We start from the raw sequence: 23,603 nt of genomic DNA on the forward strand, positions 1-23,603 counted from the left end.
TCCAAGCACAAACAGATGAGCATTTCAAGAATATGAAGTCCAAAAAAAAATACAACGACTCAGGCGTTCGACTTCCAACGACCCAAGCTCCAGGAAAGTCAGCCGAAATTTCAAAATCCTAAGAGACAATAAAAATCTCTTATCCCCAGTGAAACGCATCCCCAACGGATTGACTCCGGGCATTCAAAATTCAAAATTCAAAATTCAAAATTCAAAATTCAAAATTCAAGATTCAAAAATTCAAGATTCAAGATTTTCGAAAAGACAGAGGAGCAGTACAAGTACAAATCGGAGTCGTCATAACCGAACGGAGGTAGACTCTATCCTTTTTCCTAACGCCTGTTTTGTGTAGGTACTGGCGTACAAAGAATGTTCTTGATTGCAGAACATCTTGATCATTCTTCGTCCCTTTCGAAGTACTTTGACTTGCGCTTTCCTAACCGAACGCTCAGTCAAAGTGGGGGCTTCTGTAGACACCTAATTCGTGTCTCCCCACTAGGATGATGACGATACCATTATCCTTATTAGGCGGTTGGAGCAACTCTGTGCGGAAATACCAATTGCTAAGAACATGTCCAAAATCCAAGAGCCAAAATCCAATCCTCGAGGCCGGTCCCATTCCGGAACTCGGTACAAAATACAATTTCCAAAAATCAATTTCAAAATCCAAGTACAATCTCACCCAATGGACCATTCCATTGGTTTTACAAGGCCTTTTCCAGTCAAAATGACATAAAGCAATCCAAATTCGGGCGCCGACCCACAAAACCGAGCAAGTCGGGCCTCGTCCCGTAAAACCGAAATTCAAAAACCCGAAACGGCTTGTTTTTAGACGCAAATCAAGTCTTACTTCCCAAGCAAACACTACGTGCCAAAATTCGTACAAATTGTACGAAGGTACACCAATAAAAGACAAAGCAAGGACGGAGCCCGCGTCCTTGTTTTGGCGGCATCCGCGCCACGTCACCAGCGCTGGGCGCTGCCAGCTGCGTGCTGCGCTGGCAATGGCTGGCCTTTAGTAGCAAATCCTCCTACAAATACCCTTAATTCTAAGCATTAAGGGAGGCAAAATCGAAACACATCGTCGTAATACAAAAATTACCCCTCAAATCAAAATCCAAAAATCCTACAAAATCTCATACAACATTTCAGGTTCTAAACAATTGGGAGCTCTAAAAGGAATTCTTACCTAAGCCTAAATAGGTAATTCCGAATCCCACCATATTCAATCATGTTTCTTTGATTTTCCTATTTCAAAAATGATTAGTAAGTTGGCATTTTTAACAATAAAAATGTCACTTACAACAATCGCACATTTCTTTCAAAATCCAAACTTTATGTGATACAAAATAAAAAATTTCGAGATTCAATGATGTTCATGGTTGTTTGTAATCACTTCCTTGAACTAGAATCACCTTCAAAATATGGAGTAATCAAAGATGATACCTTTCTAATGTTTAAAGGTTTAGTCTTTGAGATTCAAGACTCCACTTTTCAAATTTCAAGTTAAAGTTTCAAGATCCAATGATGTTTAGGGTTGTTCATAATCACTTCCCTAACACTAGGATCATTTCAAAGTAAGAGCTCATTAAAGATCTAACCTTTTCCACATTAAAAGGCCCGATCTTTGAGATTCAAGTCTCTTAAGTTCAATATTTCAAGTTTCAAGTTCACTATTTCAATTTCAAGTTCAAGTTCAATATTTCAAAGTTCAACATTTCAAGTTTCAAACTTTTCAAGTTCAAGTTCTATATGCAAAATCTAGGATACTTTGGGTGAACAATCCATCCTAAGTTGAGATTTTTTAGCTTTGACTCCGTGTCGGACGCACTTATTTTTAAGTAGTCGTTTGGCGTTCGGACCTCATGTGCTCAAATTCTATTTCAACATTGCAATTTCCATCTTGCAATTTCGATTACGCACCTTTCAATTACGCACCTTTCAATTACGCACCTTTTAATTCCGCACCTTTCAATTCCGCAATTTCAATTCCGCACCTTTCAATATTGCAATTTCAATTCCGCACTTTCAATTTCGCAACTTTACTTGCCTAGTCCTTCTAGGCAATGTGGACCTACTCCCTAGTCCATTTCTAGGGGGTCTTGTACTTTACTAATTCCGCACTTATTTTCAATTGTGATGTTTCTTTACTTGTGTATCGCTTTCATCACCTCACATGCTAAATTCAACAAAATACAAGGTTACACCATGCTTAACAATTATATTTCTTGGACAAACCGATCTTACGTTTTCTTAAATTAACTTTAAAGCAAAGTGACCACCATACAAAGTAGAAATTCTATTTGTTCTAAATTCAAACCCACATAGTCTAAACTAGGGTATTTTCGAAAATGTTGTGTCACGCACTTGAATTATTTCTAAAGCTCGCGGAATAAGCATCTCGTTCCCTTGACCGGATCTCACCCATCCGTTTCAAAGATTCAAAGCCTTATCCTAATAGAGTCATTTTCTGTCTTTCCAAACGAGACCCTAAACAATGTTTGGTGGCGACTCCTACAAAGTACAAAAATACAAAGGTTTCCAAAAAAAACAAACCGCCCCCGTAGGAAGGAGTACAAAAAACCGTCCTACACTTATACATTGTATTCGATGTTAATTTTCTTGTTTTATTGCAATTTCATGTTAGAGGTTCCTTGTATAGATTAATGTCACTTGACTTTCTATGCTGATATTATTTTTAGTTATTGAATTTCTTCAATTTTATGTTAGAGGTTCTTTGTATAGACATATGTTACTTGACTTTCTATACTGGTGTTACTTTAAATTGTATTCATTTTTAATTTTCTTGTTTTATTGCACTTTCATGTTTGAGGTTCTTTGTATAGAATGATGTTACTTTATTTTATTTGTCGGTATAACTTTTAGATTCTGTTAACCAGCGTGTGGGACTTTAAACGCATTGAGCTTATTTATATGTGTGAGCACACCACACCATCAAGTTTATGGTGTGGATTGTCACATATAAGACTTGAGGTTAATATAGAGTATACGGTGATGATAAATGTCGCAAGTTGCGACAACATTTAATTATCGCAAGTTGCGACAACATTTAATTGTCGAAATCTTATGTGTCGGATTCTAAATGGTACATATAGGTGACACGTAGGTCATGCGTCATCAAAATATTTTTACTATCAATGCAATATTTTTTCTGAGAAGATGTAAATAAGTAGTCGATACAAAAAGGAATAAATATTTACTATATTCTGTTCCCATTTGGATTCAATTCCCACAATTGAATTTCATGTATTGGGGTGAGAAGAGCCTATATAAAATTGCAGGGATGGTGGGGAATCCTGTCAAGATGGACCAAGCTACCAAAAGAGAAGAGAAGTTGCAATATGCTAGGGTCTTAGTGGAGGTGTGCCTATCACAGGAGTTACCAGAGACAGTGGAATATGAGAATGTTGATGGAGAGGTGGTTAGCCAGAAGGTGGTATATGAGTGGAAGCCAACAATTTGTGATGTGTGTAAGGGTATGGGGCATTCCACTGACCAATGCACCAAGAAAACAAAAGCATTTTGGAGGCCTAAACCTATCCCACAACAAGCACAGGAGGGTGATGGTGGGGGGTTTCAGGTGGTAACAAGGTCCCTTAGAACAATCAGAACCAATAAAGTGCATACACCCACACCTGTCAGAAACTCCTTTGATATACTGGGCTGTGAACATGTATCACCAAGGAGCTTAATGGAGGGAGAGTGTGCTGAACAACCAGAAGACCATGTTGTACAGGGGGTGATTCCCCCTAGCCAACATGGATAGCATCCTTTGCTTGAACATAAGGGGTTTGAACAAAAAATCAAAGCAATATGAGATCAGAAATTTTCTCCTGAAAAATAACATTCAATTGTTCAGCCTCTTAGAAACAAGAGTCAGGGCTCCAAACCTTGGCTCCATGTACATAAATATTTGTCCTGGTTGGTGTTTTTCTTCTAACATCTCAAAACATGCAGGGGGAAGGATAGTTATTGGGTGGAACCCAAACTGCTTCACTGTCAATATTGTCTCCATGATTAGCCAACTCATCCACTGTCAAATCATTACTGGCAGTAGGAAAACAAGTTTTGATTGCACTTTTGTGTATGCCATGAATGAGGCAAGGGATAGGAGAGTTTTGTGGGATGATTTGGAGGTGATTTCTAGAAGTGTTGGAGGTGCTTGGATCTGTATGGGGGATTTTAACAATGTCCTCAATTTGACAGATAGAATAGGTAGCCTTGTAAGACTTGGAGAGGTTCAACCTATGAGAGCTTGCTTCTCAAACTGTGCCATTGAAGATTTTAAGACTGCTGATTGTTTCTATGCCTGGACAAATACACAAGAAGGTTCCCATAGGGTCATGTCAAAGATTGACAGGGTGGTGGCAAACCAGCTGTGGTTAGACATGTTTAGTGATGTAGTGGAAAATTTTCTTCCTGAGGGGAGTTTTGTCCATTGTCCTGCTATCATTCGTACCTACAATCATGATGGCTCTCATAAACCTTTCAGGTTTTATAATATGTGGTGCAATTCACCACAGTTTGATGAGATAGTGCAACAGGCTTGGAGAGTTGATATTACTGGTTGTGCAATGTTTAGAGTTTTCCAGAGGTTGAAACTGCTGAAAAAAGAGTTCCATAAGTTGAACAAAGAGGCCTTCAGTGAAATCCATGCTAGAGACACTACTGCTCTGGGTGATCTGGTGGAAACACAGCAACAACTTCACCAGAATCCTATGAATGATGACCTCAGAGTAACAGAAAGAGAAGTCAGTCTTGTGTATACTTCAGCTCATAAGAATTAGCTGGAGTTTCTGCAACAGAAAGCCAAGGTGGATTGGCTAACTACTGGTGATGAAAACACCAGGATGTTCCATCAAAGTTTGAAGGAAATAAGACAAAAAAATGCCATATACTCTATTATTGATAGCAATGGAGCATGGAAAGATGACCCCATGGAGGTGAAAAATGATTTCTTGGAGTACTACATGCAGCTGTTAGGCACCACTCCCCCATCCAAAACTCATGTGAAACCTAAAATCATTGCTATGGGACCTGTGATCAATGAGAACCACCATCTGTGAGGGGGTCGAAAAAGCACGAGGCTAATGCGTGACCTCGTCCCTCGTGGGTGTGACGATTCTTTTTATTCAATCAAGTGTAATTGGATTTCCTGTGAGTTTACACTCAATTGACTAGTAATATAGGAGTCTCCATTCAGTTTTTAACGAAAATGAAAAAAACTGACAAAACCCGGTTATCGTGACATAAAGGGAGTGCAATTATGTTTGACCACGACGGCCGTAGGTTCCCTTGTGATCCCTGGTGTGGGGATCTCTCAACATACACCCGCAAGGTAGAGATTGAGGGTTCGGCGGACTGTAACTACCGAGAGGAGTACTCGCTCGTCGATAACTCCAGAGGCAGGATATCCTTACTAGCTCAGCATAAATAATTGAAGGGACATGCGTTAACTATTAAACTAATCTGAGTTGATTTTAGCAATATGCAACATATAATACTAGATCGATCACGATTATCTGATTTAAATAGCATTAAGGGACCTAGCATGATAATCCAATTTCCCAAAAATATTATATTTATTAGGCGTGGTAGAACAATCAGATTTAATTATTTTAACAGTTCATAAAAGGGCGAGGAAAGCAATTAAATCATCGAAAAGGGACACATTACGACGCACCCTTGAGAGGTGCGTCACGGTTCTCAGAAAACTAACCACTTTGACTTTTCTATTTCTCCTTTTTATTTAACGAATCTCAAATTATGGGACAGGATACGTTCTGTTCGATTTATGGATCGATTGCGACAGAACGCGTGAACAATTTCGCAGCGAGAGGCTTAGGCTAAGGGTTGGAGTCAATACTCAGAATATTAATTGTGTGTTCTTTTCACGTCGAATTTGGGGCTGTATTTATAGGGAAGAGTTCGTGGAAAGATAGAATTTCAGAGTTCTAATCCACAAAGAATTAGGAAAAAACACGTACCCAGGTAATTCCAGCGCCCAGGCCTGGGCGCCGAAGATTTCGGCGCCCAGAACCAGGCGTTGAAAATAGGGTCTGGGCTGTTTTCTTAGTCAGATTCGGATTCCTGAAATCTGTAGTGTTTGAGACTTAATCGAGTCTTTTAGTGCGTATCAATTTCATGACGGAATGCGTCTGGGCCCGTTACGAACTCTAGGCTCATTAGGATTTTAATTAATACGTAACTCTTATTTCCGAATCATATTAGGAATAGGATTCTTGTAGTTTTCTATCTCATTTAGGACTTATGTTGGAGTGCAACACCTAATTCTGACAGGTTTCTATCTTTTATGACTTGCCACTTTTAGAAGCTACCCTTTACGGCAGTTACTATTTTTAGCAGGTTTCCATAAATAGCAGGTTTCTATAAATAGCAGGTTTCGGGTGAAATGAAAAGGGGAATTGAGATTCGTTATTTTATAGGAGATGCGTTGTCAAGTGGAGATTTATGTTTTCATCATCGAACCTTCCCTTTTGGGAATGGGGACAAAAGTAGGTGTCTACAGTTAGCCCCCACTTTGACTGAGTCTTGGAGTAAGACGATGGTCAAAGTACTAGACGGAGTGCGTCACACAAGCCATGGTGTATGTGACCTATTTTGCGAGGGTCTCACGAGCCCCCGAGTGATAACATTTGACTTAAGGGTCATCACTTGAAATGTCGACATATCCCTCACGTGTCATTGGGATTTGTCAACGGATAGTATAGAATACTCCCTCACTTTGTCATTGGAAGTATTTAAAGAGGCGTAGAAACTCCCTCACTTTGTCATTGGGAGTAGCTACAGATGTTTTCGAAATCAAAGTTATAAGGTGTAATTGGGCCTGGCCAAGCCCAACCACGAGGTAAAAATGTTTTTAAAGATTCTCATTTTCAGGGTTAGCTAAACGAGAAAACCCCCTTGTTTTTATGGGACGTAAAACAAAGGAAAATCCAGCACATCATTCTTTTTTTTTGGAAAAACGGAAAACCAATCTTTTAAATTTTGGAAAAAGGGAAAACTACTCACATCGCTTTTTTGGAAAAAACGGAAAACCAAAAGCTACTCACATCGTTTTTGGGAAAAACGGAAAACCAAAGGCTACTCACATCTTTTTTGGGAAAAAACGGAAAACCAAAGGCTACTCACATCGTTTTTGGGAAAAACGGAAAACCAAAGAAAGTTATCGCTGCAGCGACTAAGGACCTGCGCGGTTAGTGACGCAGACCCCGCCGGCTAAAGATGGCGAGCCTGTCCACTAAGGGTGGACACCCCGTCCGATAGAAGTGGACGAATCTGTTCTGAAATTTGTTTGTGTTTATTTATTTTTTGAAAATAAGGACCTACGTGGTTTGCGTCGTAGACCCCGTCGGCTGAAGATGGCGAGCCTGTTTCATTTTTTACTTTTGAAAATTTCGTTTTTTGGAAAACTGAGGACCTGCGCGGCTAGTGATGCAGACCCCGCCCGCTGAAGGTGGGCGAGCCCTATCCGCTAAGGGTGGACATCCCTGAATTCGTTTTTTCCTTGATTTGGAACTTGCGTGGTTCGCAGCGCGATCTTGCCTGATTGAGGTGGGCAAGTTATTTTTTTGTTTATTGTGATTTCTTTTTTTGAGAATTTCTTTTATTTATTCTTGCAAGAGAGAATTCTTTCGAGGGATGCTCGGATTTAGTTGTAACCTGAACGTGGGTTGACAACGGGTTTAGACGGACCTTTGTCTTGTAACCGTCTGCTTTCGTGGTTTTGAGCTAGTCTTTACGGCTCGATTTTTGCCACTACTTGGTCTTTGATCAGAGGACCATGCATAAGTGTCAATGACGACCCTTCTCTGAGGTCGAACCTGCGCTTTTTTTTTGAGATATCCAAACATGAGATGGTGTATGGCGTAGTCCGGGAATGTGATTTTTATTGTGCGCTTCTTGTTGGAGTATATTTTTTCGCGAGCCCTCAAGCACTGGAGCTCGTCGGTCGTTTCTCGCATCTTGTAATCATGTTTGGGGTCATGCTCGTATGTGCGAGCGACCTTTTATAGTAGTGTGCTACTTTAGCGAAGCCGTGGAGTGCGACTTTAGTTTTCAGGCGACATCCGGTTTTAGCTTGGCCCGGATTAATCCTTTGGCAGACAAACATTTTTTTATTTGGAAAACCCAACGACTTAACGACACACATTTTTGGTGTTTCGAAGAATGACCATGATATTTAACTTGTTTTTGAAAAGTGTACATAAGCATTTTCTGAGACAAGTCTAAGTTTCGACCAAGTTTTAATGTTTATTTTTTTGTGCTTATTTGGGAGCTAAAGGTGCTTTGGGCTTGATCCTACTTGCAATAGGGCCTCGTGTTTAGCAACACGGTTTTAAGTCCTTTCCTGTTCCGCGTTTTTGTGAAATCCGGGCCTTGGGCTGTATTTCCAGCGCCCAAGGCCAGGCGTTAAACATTTCGGCACCCAGCCATGGGCGCTGGAAGTCTTTTCCTGGTGATATTTGACTTTCGGATTTCCTAACACGTTTCCGAATGGGATCAGGATGTCACTGGGTGCGTTCAGCTATATATAGGGGCTAGATACGTCCCTATTTTCCACCACTCTCAATTTCTTTCTCCCCTTTTGCTGTGTTTTAATTACTCATTGTTTTTGCCATGTCGATCCCTATTTTCTCACTCCAACGGACTGTTAGGCGTTGGCTACGGGCCCTTACTCCCACAGAAAAGGCTTTGTTAAAAGAATACCACTTAGAGGCACTTTTAGGCTTACAACAAATTAATATTGATTATAACTTTCTGCATGCTGCCCTAAGCTTTTGGGACTCCGATCATCATGTTTTTGCCTTTCGGGGCAACGAAATATGTCCTTTGCCAGATGAATTTGCTGCGATCCTTGGTTATCCTACTAATGCTACTCCTGCTACCCCTGGCACTATTGAAGAGGGTAAAACAACCATAGGGGCTTTCCTAGGACTAGATGATAACATGTTTGCTGAAATTGTTGTAGGTAACGAGGTTAACTTGGCAAAACTTGTAAAACATCACTTTAGGCCTAGTAAGAATATGACCGAACAGAAATTGAATATTCGAGCCCTTGTATTTTGCTTGTTGAATCACTATTTGCTATCGAATAACAATGGCGCGTTCGGTGACATAAGGTTGATCCCCTTCATTAGCCAGATGGAAAGTTGCTATTCTATTATGCCGTTGGTTGTTGCCGAGACTTTGCTGAGTGTGGATGAGCTGAAGAAGGATGTCAAATCTGAATATTTTAAGGGAAGCCCCCTATTACTGCAGGTAATCGATTTTTCCTTGCGCACGTATACACATTTTTTTTTTTGCGTACACAATGAGTTTCAGCGCCCAGGGCTTGGCGCTGGAATTTTCGGCGCCTGGTCCTGGGCGTTGAAACTGCGCACCAGGAACCGTTTTCTTTTATTAATTTTTTTTTGATCGTGCCCGCTTTTTGCAGATTTGGCTCGTGGAACGGCTTAGACTTTTGGAAGCTCCTGCCGATCCTAAACATTATCGCCCTATAGCCTTGGGTAACCGAAAATACTTGCACCAAGGCCAGGACGAGGCCGAATAGACCTCCTTTTTTACTTATGTCATTTTTTCTATTAAGTGGGTGGTACCATGGTGGGGTTTGACTACTATGACAGGGGGTTCTGATGTATCGGTTTATGTTTCTTTGTTGGGGCTATCTCGTCCCATTTATATTTTCCCTTACCAAGTCATGCGTCAATATGGTTTAAGGCAGACTATCCCTTTTTCTGATACGGTACCACCTAAGGTAGCGGCCTTTTCGCAAGCACGAGTTCTAGCGTGGGCTAAGTATTATGATGGTCTACCGCGTTGGGCCGTAGCTACAAATGGCTTTGTGGGTCTTTCTGAAAACTACAAGTTGTGGATGAGCTCCGATGATAAAGATGTGAGGACCGAGGCTCGAAATGGGGAGCCGGCTGAGCTTTTGATACCTCGTATTCATGTTAGGTATGAGGGTCCTGATTCTGCCAAACCTCGTACCTATAGTATTAAGATTGTGAAAGCTCGTCCTGATCGAAAGCGAAAGGAAGTTCCTCCCCGTTTCATTTTCAGGCCTAAAAAGATGCCTAACATGAAGGGGCCTGCTGTTGCTAAAAGAAATGCAAGCTATCACGGAGATCGTCGCCGGAACAATGTATGGGTTAGAAAGGCTCAGCCGCTTGTAGAAACAGTGGCTAGTCTAGTTGATGATAATAATCCTTCTCCCACCATTGTCTGTGCCCTTGAGGCTGAGCGGGCTATAACTGAGAATGTTTCTGAAGCCTTGGCATCTTTGGAAGTTAGTGTCCAGGAGCCGGTTCTTATGGAGATTGATATTGGGGCAGCGCAGAAGACTGTGGGGGTGGATCCTGCGAACATTGCCCTCTACAAGACTTTATTTGATGATCCGGAAGAACTAGAGTAGTGTAGTTCTTGCTAGGGTGTAGGTGCCCTTTATTTATTTCGGTTGTGTTTGTTTTTATTCTTAGCACTTTGTTTTCCTTCTTATTATTTTTTTTCAATAAAGGCGTATTTTTATTTTTCATTTTCATTTATTTTTGTCTCTCCTCTTTTTTATGTTTTTATATGTCTAACACTTTTTGCACAAAGAATATGTTTTATGTTTTTTTTTATTGGACCGAATCCTTGGTAAGGATTGCCTACGTATCTTGTCAGAATCAGGTCGCGCGTAGTTCTAGCTTTAGAATAAGTTCTAGTATGCCGGATTTCGGTAGATACGCCCTGAGGTGGAAGCATATTACTTAATCGGTCAAATGAGTGAAGTATTATCATTATTTTCATCTGCCGTTTTTTGCCATAAGTCGCGACAAAATGAAATTCGACTAATTTGTATGGCTATATTTTGGTAAGCCTATTTGAATACGTACTGTACCCCCCAAGTGTTCGTTATTTTTCCGTTGTGTGCGGATAAAATGACGAGCACTTCTGAAAATAAAATTTTTGGTAGACAGAGAGTTTCAACGCCCAGGCTGGGGCGTCAAAGATTTCGGCGCCCGGCCCTGGGCGCTGAAAATGACTTGGGCGGTCAATTTTTGACGCTTTGCTTCACATGTTCTTGCATTTATTTCTTTTTTTTGTGCCTTGATTTTTTTGCTCGTATTTAAAGTCAATTTTGAGGCTATTTTGGAGGCTTTTTTGGCTGTTAGCGTGAAATGCATTTTTGTCCGGATTAATTTTTTTCTATTCGTGACTCGAAAAAGTTTTGAAAATGGAGTTAGGGTGCGGAAGTTATGAAGATCCTTGTGTAGGCTTTTGAGGTGGGTTGAGGTGCGTGTCGTTTTTGAAGGATTGGTGGGGGTTGTATTTTATTAATTCCCCTTTTAAGCAACATTTGCTTTCGTTTTGGATTTTGATTTCCTTTGACTTCTTTGGGTTGTATGGGTTGGTTTTTATGGTTACACTGGTTGACTTTTATGTTTTGGGGATATGAATGGGATGGTGCGGTTTATTTTGTGGGTTTCGGGAATTGGCTCCCATGGCACTATTTCAAAACCGAATGGGCATTGTTTGTTGGGCCTAGAGTGGGCCGCCTCTTTATTTTGTATTTTGCAAGTACATTTGGTGCTTTATTTAGTGTTAGAATAAAAAAAATTCGGAGAAATGTTACGCCTTTATTGATTCGGAAAGTAAGGAAAACACACTGAAATAAACCTGACCTATATTCTAAGGGGCCTTAGGACCATCTAAGGTCTCTATTATTTTTTCTACCAATCTAAAGAACTACTAGGCGCTTTTTACTAATGGTGCTCTATATGGCTCAAGCCTGGGGTTTAGTCTCATAAAACTTCGGTCCTTCACCGGTACTCATCTTGAATTCCATTCCTTTTGCATTGACCCACTGATATGTCTTCACCCATCCGTTCTCGACCTCTTCTAGTTATGATGCAGGAGAGATTAACCGGGTTGGATCGAAACCTTCATCTTGTAAAGCTAGGGTAGTCATCACAGTCTCGTTCTCCATAGGCCTCGATTCGTTAAACAATGTCCATAGAGCCTGGTTGTCCAATATTTCAGCTGTTTTAGTCTTGGTGAGGTGGGGTGCTTCATCCAAGGTGTGGCAGTCATGGAAAATTTCAAATCCGGGTTTTAGCAAGCCATCCTGAACGAAGGGTTCAGGGAAATCACAGCATTGGTGTTCTTCTCCTTCCCGAACGAACATCCCGTTAAGGGTTCTTTGATACGGGGGAAGGAGGGTGGTTTGCTTGGCTTTGTTAAGGCGTAGCCCAGACAGGCGGTCAGCAATATCTTCCTCCATTGGTTTATAGCCTAAGCCAAAGGGAGTAGATTTGTTGGGTAAAGGATGGAATGTGCATTCCTTCTTCCTTATGCCCAATGGGGTTCCTGGGAAATAACCTTGAGCTAGCAGCATTCTAGGGATGACCCGGGATGCATGCGGGTCTAGGAATGCTGGATCATAGTCTTCAATGAACTGGATTGTTTCTTCCATTTGAAACCCATAAAGGTCGTCCGCAGTTTCGGCCGTTCCAACCATAGTACAGCTGATGTCGAGAGGAGGGGCGCGGATTTCTATTATTACCCCGTTATGGTTAAGTTTAACCATTTGGTGCAGGGTAGAAGCCACACCTCCTAAGTCATGGAGCCAAGGTCGCCCCAATAGGAGGTTGAAAGTGGGCTTGATGTCGATTATTTGAAACTCCGTGGTGCGTGCCACAGGCCCGGTTGGTATGGTAAGGTTGAGTTTTCCCAACACAGGCCTTCGAGAGTTATCATAGGCTCTTACCCCTTGTGTGGAGGTTTGGAAGTCATCGCTTCCTAGTCCCAGGCAATGGGCGGTTCGCAACGGGCAAACGTTAACCGCCGAACCGTTATCTACGAGCGCTAGGGGGATGTTTTTCCCTTTGCATCCAACTACTAGATAGAGGGCTTTGTTATGGGCACCCCCCTCCCTGGGTAAATCTTTGTCAGTGAAAACTATGGCCTTTTCTCCAGCATCTCTCGTGACGTGGTTAACCAATGAGTTAGGTGTGATATCTGTAGGCACTGAGATGAGGTCAAGTGAGAGAATAAGCTTTTTGCGATGTTCTTTTGAGGTACACATGAGATCCCAGATGGTAATTTCAGCCTTGGTTCTTTTCAATTGTTTCAAAAGAGGATTTTCAATGACTTCTGCGACGGTGGTGTGCCGTCCATTCTCAGGAGCTTGTCTGACTGGCATATCGTCCATAGGAGGTGGGCGAATGTCAGGCTGGTACATTCTTCCTGATCCGGTGAGGTTATCGACTTTGGGTTCTTGAGTGGTGGTGTCAATGAGAGCATATCCGGGCCAAGTTTCAGTAAAGAGGTTCTGGCCCGACACTTGAGATAGGTAGATATCTTCAGCATCATCATCCCACACACCGCACACTTCCCTCTCGATTTGATCCATAGGGACCACAGCGACTGGTGCACCTTGAGGTGTAATGTACACCGTAGGATCGAAGTTCTCATTTTCTGGTTGGTCGAGAGAGATGTGACAAGAGCCGAGTGGGCTCTTGTTGTTGTTGGGTTTGCCAACGTTAGGGAGAGGTATCACTTCGTCCTCTATCATGTCCTAGATGGTATTCTTTAGGTTCCAGCAGTTTTCAGTGTCATGCCCATTTCCTTGATGGAATTTGCAGTAAGTACCTTCGACCCAATATTTGCTTTTGACAGGAGGGTCACGGGTGGGGCCTATAGGTCTCAACTTTCCTTGATTGGTTAATCTTTCAAAGGCTTCTACCAAAGTCGACCCGAGTGGGGCAAACTTTCGGTCTCGGACCCATCTTCCAGGGCTTCTTCGGGCGGGAGTTTCTTCCACAGCATGGACTTCTTGGGCTTGGGATGTGTTACCCCGATTATAGGTGTTGTTTTTATATGTGGGTTTGCTTTGTATGGTTTTGGCGAGGTCGTCCTCGATCTTTATTCCCACATCATAAACTCTTTTGAAAGTGTCAAGTCCCAGGTACCTAAGGTGTTGTATGTAAGCCGGGTCCAGGTTGTCAATGAATTTTTGGACCAATTCTGTTTCGGGAGGCCTATTGATTAGCTGGGCCGCCTGGTCCCTCCATCTAGCAAAGTAGGTTGTGAAACCCTCATTTTTCTTTTGGAAGAGAACTTCCAGCTCGCGCATGGTGACTTGGAAATCCATGTTCGACGAGTATTGCTTGATGAAGACATTGACAAAGTCTTCCCAAGTGGGGAAGAGCTTAGGGTCCTGGTGATAGTACCATTTGAGCGGCACAGGTTCCAAGGACAAAGGAAAGGCAGGTAAATACATGGACTTTTCCACGCCTTTCAAGTTCATGGCATTCACAAAGCTCAGTAGATGATCACGGGGGTTGTCCGTGGCCTTGAACTTTGGTAAGTCAGATGAACAGAACTTTTCTGGTAGTTTGCCAGGAAAAGGTTCAGGATCGAGGGAAAAGTATTTGCTCCCCATGGTTTGCTGTAGGACCATTTTTTCAATCCTCTTCTCGTTATCGAGGTCATTTTTGGCTTGCGCAGCCGCTAAAGCTTCATTTTCCATTTTCAATTGGCCCATAAGTTGGGTCATTTGGACCATCTGGTCTCGCAAATCTTTGATGCACATGTTTGAAGGTGCGAATCGAGGTTGGGGAAGCGGAGATCCTTGAAATTAGGGACGATGGACGGAGCTTGGAGTCACTAAACCTGATGTTGGCGATGTATCTTCGAGACGCACTAACCGTTGATTCCCTGATCGGCACCAAGTGGCAGGACCATTCCTAGGCATAAGATAAGCTAAAGTTTAGGTTCCCAAAGTTTCAAGCATTACTTAGTCTAGACTTCGATTCTCTCTATTGGTTTTTCACTCTTTCTTTTGTTGGTACACTTTTTAGTTTTTTTTCTTTTGGTCATTCTTTGGATTTTCGAAACACTTGCCCGTGTGACATTCATAATTGTTAGCATGTTCGGTTTTTTAGTGCCGAGCATTATCGTCGTAGGAGGCCTAACAACGATGCAAAGAGTTATTAATTTTTTACGAGTCGCTTTTGAAATCGAGTGCTTTTCTTACGCCCTCGTAGCAATTCTTTTTACGAACATTTTTTGTGCTACGTATTTTCCTTTCGCGTGGGCACCGCGGCTGCTGCGCCTGACCAGAAGGCCAAGCAGCAACTTCAGCGCCCAGCGTCGGGCGTGAGAAATTCTGGCGCCCAGCCAGGGGCGTTGAAAATGCGTCCCTGGCTGATTCTCGTTTTCTGTTTGTGTCTACTTTTGTTTATGCGACTTCGATTTGCGTGCTTGCCTAATAACGTCCTTTACGCGTTGTGCAGCGTTTTGTGGGATTCGTTACAGGCCATCCCGAGCGTCGCTTTTTTGTGGCGATCATTCGGGTTTGCGGAACACGTATTTCGGTATAACTCTTTGGCAAATTAGTCTATGAATGTTTGGGCAATTTTTAAGGTCGTTGGTTTTCTAGGATAGTTTGTCACACACAATCACATATTTCGCTACACATAACTAACATTCATCATGAGGCGATAATAACATGTCATGTAGTTTATGATAGGCTTCTATAGGTAGTTATTTGCGCCTGGCTTGGTACCGCTTCTATCGTAGATCCAACACATGCCCCGGTCGAGGAAGTGTCTTCAACAGACGAATTTCGCTCAAGAGGCCAACCCGCAAGTGCAAGCCAAGGGGGCATGCAGGCGAGAGGGACCTAATGAGCGAGCGATTGGGTTCGGGATAGGTGTACTACCTGCACAAGCACCGAGTGGGCAACATGCGCGGCGTATGCACCCCCCTATTGGCGAAAAAAGGTATCCTTAGTCCCAACTCCGGAGGGAGCCGAGATTCGTTATGATGTTCTGCCCGTTCACATTAATATGCTGATTTTCAGGTCGTCCCAACTTGATGGGGAAATAAACGCAGGGTAGGATCGTTTCACCCTTCGGCTATTTTGATTACCTACAAGCACGAGTATTTCCTTCACTATCCCCAGTGGAGTCGCACTGTGAGGGGGTCGAAAAAGCACGAGGCTAATGTGTGACCTCGTCCCTCGTGGGTGTGACGATTCTTTTTATTCAATCAAGTGTAATTGGATTTCCTATGAGTTTACACCCAATTGACTAGTAATATAGGAGTCGCCATTCAGTTTTTAACGACAATGAGAAAAACTGACAAAACCCGGTTATCGTGACATAAAGGGAGTGCAATTATGTTTGACCACGACGGCCGTAGGTTCCCTTGTGATCCCTGGTGTGGGGATCTCTCAACATACACCCGCAAGGTAGAGATTGAGGGTTCGGGGGACTGTAAATACCGAGAGGAGTACTCGCTCGTCGATAACTCCAGAGGCAGGATATCCTTACTAGCTCAACATAAATAATTGAAGGGACATGCGTTAACTATTAAACTAATCTGAGTTGATTTTAGCAATATGCAACATATAATACTAGATCGATCACGATTATCTGATTTAAATAGCATTAAGGGACCTAGCATGATAATCCAATTTCCCAAAAATATTATATTTATTAGGCGTGGTAGAACAATCAGATTTAATTAGTTTAACAGTTCATAAAAAGGGCGAGGAAAGCAATTAAATCATCGAAAAGGGACACATTACGACGCACCCTTGAGAGGTGCGTCACGGTTCTCAGAAAACTAACCACTTTGACTTTGCTATTTCTCCTTTTTATTTAACGAATCTCAAATTATGGGACAGGATACGTTCTGTTCGATTTATGGATCGATTGCGACAGAACGCGTGAACAATTTCGCAGCGAGGGGCTTAGGCTAAGGGTTGGAGTCAATACTCAGAATATGAATTGTGTGTTCTTTTCACGTCGAATTTGGGGCTGTATTTATAGGGAAGAGTTCGTGGAAAGATAGAATTGCAGAGTTCTAATTGACAAAGAATTAGGAAAAAACACATACCCAGGTAATTCCAGCGCCCAGGCCTGGGCGCCGAAGATTTCGGCGCCCAGAGCCAGGCGTTGAAAATAGGGTCTGGGCTGTTTTCTTAGTCAGATTCGGATTCCTGAAATCCGTAGTGTTTGAGACTTAATCGAGTCTTTTAGTGCGTATCAATTTCATGACGGAATGCGTCTGGGCCCGTTACGAACTCTAGGCTCGTTAGGATTTTAATTAATACGTAACTCTTATTTCCGAATCATATTAGGAATAGGATTCTTGTAGTTTTCTATCTCATTTAGGACTTATGTTGGAGTGCAACACCTAATTCTGACAGGTTTCTATCTTTTATGACTTGCCACTTGTAGAAGCTACCCTTTACGGCAGTTACTATTTTTAGCAGGTTTCCATAAATAGCAGGTTTCTATAAATAGCAGGTTTCGGGTGAAATGAAAAGGGGAATTGAGATTCGTTATTTTATAGGAGATGCGTTGTCAAGTGGAGATTTATGTTTTCATCATCGAACCTTCCCTTTCGGGAATGGGGACAAAAGTAGGTGTCTACACCATCTGCTCCTTGCTAGAAGTGTCACTGCTGAAGAAGTAAAAACTGCAATGTTCTCTATTGGAAATGACAAATCCCCAGGCATGGATGGATATGGTAGCAAGTTCTACAAACAGGCATGGGGTATTGTTGGGCCTGAAGTAGTGGAAGCAGTGCAACAATTTTTTTGAAAATGGAAAGCTTTTAGGTAGTCTAAATGCCACATCCATTACTCTTATCCCTAAAACCAACTGTCCTACTACAGTCATGGATTTTAGACCTATTTCCTATTGCCATGTGGTTTACAAATGTATCACCAAGCTCCTATGCTCAAGATTACAGTTGATTCTTCCTGATATAATTTCAAAGAACCAGGGAGCTTTCATCTCAGGAAGAAGTATCCTTCACAATGTTCTCATCTGTCAGGATCTGGTTAAACATTACACAAGGAAAGCAGGGCCAAAAAGCTGTATGATTAAAATTGATATCAAAAAAGCTTATGACACTGTTGATTGGTGCTTTGTGGAAGAGATGCTTAAGGCTTTAAACTTCCCTGATCACTTTAGTAAACTCATTATGGTGTGCTTGACTTCCACAAAGTACTCTCTCCTCTTCAATGGTAGCCCTCATGGGTTTTTCTCAGCCAAGAGAGGACTTAGACAAGGGGATCCTCTCTCCCCCTTGCTTTTTGTTATATGTATGGAGTATCTTTCTCGCACAATGATGTATATTGGCACCTTACAACAATTTCAGTTTCACCCAAGATGTTCTGGGTTGGCTCTAAATCATTTATGCTTTGCAAATGATGTTCTGCTGTTCTGTAAAGGAGACTATCAGTCTATTTTTTGCATGATTCAGGGTTTGAATCTCTTCTCCCACACCTCTGGCCTGGTGGCAAGTAAAGAAAAAACTGCTATCTATTGTGTGGGAATGGAAGAAACTGATATTCAGAGGATTGCTTCAGCTTCTGGTTTCTCTCTAGGATGTCTCCCCTTTAGATACCTAGGGGTTCCAATAAGCTCAAGAAAGATCAGAATTGCTGACTGTGAGCAATTGGTGGATAAAATTACTGCAAGAATTAGAGTTTGGAAGTCTAGACATATCTCTTATGCAGGAAGATTGGTGTTAATCAATGTTGTACTTATGAGTATTCATGTCTACTGGGGGCAAATTTTTCTCCTCCCCAAAGCTGCCTTTAAACAAATTACTTCTATCTGCAGTGCGTTCCTTTGGTCAGGTGATGCAAACATCTCAAGGCATGGCTATGTGAGTTGGGATAAAATGTGTGAGCCTAAAAAGGCAGGTGGGCTTGGTCTGAGAAACATTATACAATGGAACAAAGCAGCAATTGGGAAATTAGTTTGGAATGTTGCTCAGAAACAGGATTCACTGTGGGTTAAATGGGTGCATGAGGTGTATGTGAAGAATGGGGACTGGTGGGGGTTTGAAGCTCCAAAATCTGCAAGTTGGAGCTTCAAATGTATATGCAAGGTTAAAGCTGAACTTGTGCAATCTGTAGGATGTAATACTTGGCCTAATGGTCAATCTTACTCCATTTCTCAAGTGTACAAAAATTTGCTCCCATAGGTTATTCCACCTTACTGGTTCACCCTTATCTGGACAAGGAATGTGGTTCCTAAACATAGGTTTATCTTATGGCTGGCTATGACGAAAAGACTCCCTACCTGTGCAAGGTTGTTCCATATTGGTATCAGTGATTCTGATGCCTGTGTGATCTGTGGAAATGCATCTGAAACTCAGGACCTTATTTTTGGTTCTTGCACCTATGCTGTAGGTTGCTTCTCTGCTGTCATGCAGTGGTTACAGATTCCTTATAGAACTGTTGGTCTGGACACTTTGTGTAGATGGATTAGGAATGGTTACAAAGCCTCACAGTGGAGGAGGCATGTTCTCCTTGCTGCAGTTGCTGCCACAGTTTACATGATCTGGCAAGTAAGGAATAAAGGTACTGGGATCACACAATTTGTAGGATTGATAAAACTGTGCAGCATATACAATTCCTTGTAAATAATAGATGCATTCATACAATAGGAAAGAAGATTAGTCGTGTAGATAGGGAGTGGACTAACTCCCTATAGAGTGTTTTTTGATCCTTTGTGGTGTTTACCCCAAGCTCTTCTTTAGGGTCCCTCCTAGAGGGTTCGTTTAGTAAGAGCTAACCTATGGGGCGTTTGTTTATTTGAGCTTTCTAATATACTTTACTCTTAACCAAATATATATATATATATATATATATATATATATATATATATATATATATATATATATATATATATATATTAAGATTTTCCTACCTTTTTTTGTAACATGTATAATATACTTCCTCCGATTTTTAATACTCGCAACGTTTGTGATTTTTACACTATTCACATATTCTACTTTAACCATTATTAGTGATTTATACATAAGATAAAACATAGTTATTTGAGATCTTGTTAGATTCGTCTTAATGTGTATTTTCAAAATATTAACTTTTTATAATTTTTACTTATAGAGAATTAAAAATAATAATGATCAAAGCTGTGCATCGAAATGCGTGAAAGCGACAAACGTTGCGACTTGCGTGAACAGAGGAATTATAAGTTAAATATTTTAGTTTCCAATTACGTTCATGACACATAAACATGTCATGTTATCGACACGGTTTAAAGGTCGCAAGTTGCGACCTTTATCATTTTCGATAGTATAGATTCTTGTACGAAGTACTACGTAAAGTAATTTGTCATCGAAAAATTAATTATTATCGTTCCTGAATACACTTTTTCTCAACTATACAAATCTCTCTTCCCTATACATTTCCGTATTATTATACAATTTACAAGCTACGAGGTAAAACAAATTAAAAAGAACATTGATCACTCTTATAATTTAAGTGATCAATAAACTGGTATGTGGTATATTAAGGTTTATTACTCTATATGTATTAAGTATAAAAAGAAAACTGCAGAAAAAAAAATACAAACATTTGTCCTATTTGATAGAGTAAAGTTAATGATCCCCGTCTATTGTAGACGGGTGGGATTAAAATTAAAGTAATTGTTAGCTTTATAAAGAAGAATTACAAGAAATACTTCTTAAAAAACATTTACAAAGAATAAAGATATTTTGTCATTTCTAAACCTTCTTCAAAACAAATTAAAGTAACAAATTAACAAAGGATTTATTAATAAAATGGGTTAAAAAGAATAAATGAATTATTGGTTCCAGAAAAGGGTTTTAAAAAGAATAAATGAATTGAAGAATCGCGATTTAGTTTGAATTATCGGCAAATTTTGATTCAAAATAATTGGTAATGTTATGTTTAAAGTACTTGTCATCTTGTTCAGCTTCAAGCAAGTTTCGAAGAATTGTATCTGTTGCACTTGTCAAAAACTCTGACCAGTCCCTGCAAAGGAAGACAACATAAAAAAAATGTTAGAATTCCACGCGCAATAATACCCGTTTTCCATTTTGAAGTAGTATAATCGACAAAGTATTGCGGGGCAGATTTCATTTTATTAGAATCTTTAAACATTTTAAATCGGACAAATAAAAAGAAAAGGATGGATTAGTATTGTACTCCATAATTATGGAGTACGTATATATTTATTATTACTCCAAATTAATTTCCATCAATTTTGACTTGTCAGGTAATTTTAGTGGTTATATGTAATATAGGATCAAAAGACAATTAATATGCTCATCCCTCAATTTTTATGGGCTACGGTTTTGTAATTACTTGGACTATACCTTTTACGCATCCAATGATGGGTTATAAAATAGAGAATTTTTTTAAAAAAATTAGATAATTTTGGATACTGATCATTCATATTCGAATAACTCATACATGGTGAATTGAGAAAAAAATCTTGTGAAGGGAGATGAAGAAAAAAATGTCACCCAAAATAGAACTAAGTTAAAAGATAAGAGATTGGCATACGTTTTAATGGTTTCGATTGTTGGAAGTCCTTGTGAGAAATACAAAAGAAAATGAGTGGGAAATGGGAAAATGTGGGAATATGGAAAGTACCACATGGGAAAAACACAAGCCTTATTCAATGTTTATATTTGTGGACTTGAGGGAATCATTTGTTTAAGAAAGCATGTGAGTGGCATGGATGAACACACAACACACCGGGCCCTAAAAATGAATGATGAGTGTCTAAATGAGAAAAATATAAAAGTTGAGTCCCTAAAATTGCATTTTACTGATCTTATTAATCTAATCATATATTATCATAATGTTGACATGCATGCATGATGCATGAGTCGGAGATTTCAGAGCTCAAGAAAATAGATAAATAGTACGTAGTATGACTTTTTTGTGTGCTTATACGTAGTAGTTAAAGAAATATTTATTCAAATCGTCTTGAATTAATTAGGAGATAAAACATATATTCCGTACTTATTTTTCTCAAAACTTTTACACGGTTCGATTCCATGAAATTCTTATTATTAAGTTGCATTATATTTTACCCAGTCTCTGCACTATATATTTTACCCAGTCTCTATATATTTGACCATATGGTAAGCTAGTGTTGGAAGAAGAACCTAAAAGGAAAGGGAGATTGTTACCTCCATTATTGCAGGGTTAATTGTTATCCACCATTTTAGCCACTAATCAATGATGTATTGGCCTAGTAGATTAGATAAGACTGAAAGTTTGTATACGATAGGTCTCATGTTTGAATTACTCGGCCTTCATTTGTAATTTATATTGTTCATGTGTCTCATTCGCACCGAAAAAGAAAAATAAAAAACAATTTTGGCCACTAGAGGGATTATTACTCTAATGCGAGGGGTAAAAGATTTATCCTTCCTCCCTTCTCCTCACAGCACTAACAGCCACTTTTGATCATCTAAGTTCTTACATCACACTCCTTTCAACCAGCTTAATTTACCTTCATTTTCCTTTTATCAAGGTTGTTTTAATTACTTTAATTATCCCCTTAATCCATTAACCACAATCTAAGAAAATCCTAAGTGAGAGTAACTTCATGGAATATACAGAGGTAGCTAGTACTCTCTATGTTCCTTTTTGTTTACACCATTTTCGTCTTTGGGGTGTTCCTTTGAGATTGCTCCATATCTAAAATGAAAACTTTTCCCACTTGCTCTATTTGTATCTCTATTTATGAGACCGCTTTATCAACTAATGCCCTTATTTTATACCCAATTTTTAATAAAGTAAATTTTAGGTATGGGACAATAGAAAAGGTAGGAGAGGGATCGACCTGTTTTCAATTTTTGCATTATTCACATAATTTATTTTGACCCTATTTTATTTCTAGTATATGAAAAAAAATGTTAGTATATAATATATTGTTGGCTTCATATTAATATATATTTTCAAAATACTAATATTTTTATAATTTTTTATTATACGTAGTTAAAGAAATTGGTGGTCAAAGTTTTGCATTGGGAAACGTATCCAGTCAAAACAGGTCGAGTATTAAGGGACGGAGTATACATTTTTAAGTTAGTTTTATTTTTGGTAAGTTAAAAGTAGAGTTTCTCCAAAAAGATATGTACTATTAATCTGCTAAAGATAGAAATAAAATAACTAACCCATTTAAAGTATCAAATGTGAGTCCAACAATATTTTTAGCTTCTTCAATAGCACAATGAAACTTCTCAAGTTCCTTGGTAGAACAACTCCATGCATTATCCTTAATCCGGAGCTCCGAGGGTCTCACATCACAAAAAATGGGCACTACCTTCTTCTTACACTCCATCATCAAGGATAGTTCATGCAAACAAAAGTACGATTCACAATAACGTGGGGAAAAGACTGCCAATCCGATCCTACAACTTTTTATTGCCGGGTCAATCTTATCAAATAGGTTATCCCCGGGTTTCATACTCTTGCTATCTAGAAAAGGGTTGTACCCAAGACCTGAGAGGTGCTGGTATAAAAGACCGGCGATTGTCCTCTTTGTGTCAGCCCCTCGGTGGTTGATGAAAATATCGCATAGTGGATTTGGGTTCGATCGAGGAATACGAGTTATGGGGTGGAGGATTTGGGTGGATGAAGCTAGGGTTTTGGAGATCATTGAACGTTGCATGGCTAGCTAGCTAGTGTGTTTTTTTTACTTCTTTCACAAGTAATTAATTAAGTTTTAATTGGTGTATATGATTTCTATTTGGGTTTG

General features: G+C 40.2%; 2 protein-coding genes across 2 annotated transcripts; one reads left to right on the forward strand and one right to left on the reverse strand.

The window, feature by feature from the left end:
- Positions 1-3,920: 3,920 nt before the first annotated feature.
- Positions 3,921-5,087, forward strand: LOC130463127 (uncharacterized). The gene is made up of 2 exons (XM_056832174.1): positions 3,921-4,772; positions 4,827-5,087. The coding sequence occupies exons 1-2, from the start codon at positions 3,921-3,923 to the stop codon at positions 5,085-5,087; spliced, it is 1,113 nt and encodes a 370-aa protein (XP_056688152.1).
- Positions 5,088-20,340: 15,253 nt separating this feature from the next.
- On the reverse strand, positions 20,341-23,599 carry LOC110790278 (probable 2' cyclic ADP-D-ribose synthase BdTIR). Its single transcript, XM_021995067.2, has 2 exons — positions 23,020-23,599; positions 20,341-20,857 (listed from the first exon to the last, which is right to left on the reverse strand). The coding sequence occupies exons 1-2, from the start codon at positions 23,514-23,516 to the stop codon at positions 20,722-20,724; spliced, it is 633 nt and encodes a 210-aa protein (XP_021850759.2). The 5' UTR covers positions 23,517-23,599; the 3' UTR covers positions 20,341-20,721.
- Between the last annotated feature and the right edge of the window lie 4 nt (positions 23,600-23,603).

Source organism: Spinacia oleracea, chromosome 6, assembly GCF_020520425.1.
Source record: "Spinacia oleracea cultivar Varoflay chromosome 6, BTI_SOV_V1, whole genome shotgun sequence".
Lineage (NCBI taxonomy): Eukaryota > Viridiplantae > Streptophyta > Magnoliopsida > Caryophyllales > Amaranthaceae > Spinacia > Spinacia oleracea.

Coding starts and splice junctions, on each gene's coding strand:
- LOC110790278 (XM_021995067.2), bottom strand. CDS start 23,516: ATGCAACGTTCAATGATCTCCAAAACCCTAGCTTCATCCACCCAAATC. Junction 20,858..23,019: donor ACATTTGATACTTTAAATGG/GTTAGTTATTTT, acceptor CTTCCTTTGCAG/GGACTGGTCAGAGTTTTTGA.
- LOC130463127 (XM_056832174.1), top strand. CDS start 3,921: ATGTACATAAATATTTGTCCTGGTTGGTGTTTTTCTTCTAACATCTCA. Junction 4,773..4,826: donor TCAGAGTAACAGAAAGAGAA/GTCAGTCTTGTG, acceptor TTTCTGCAACAG/AAAGCCAAGGTGGATTGGCT.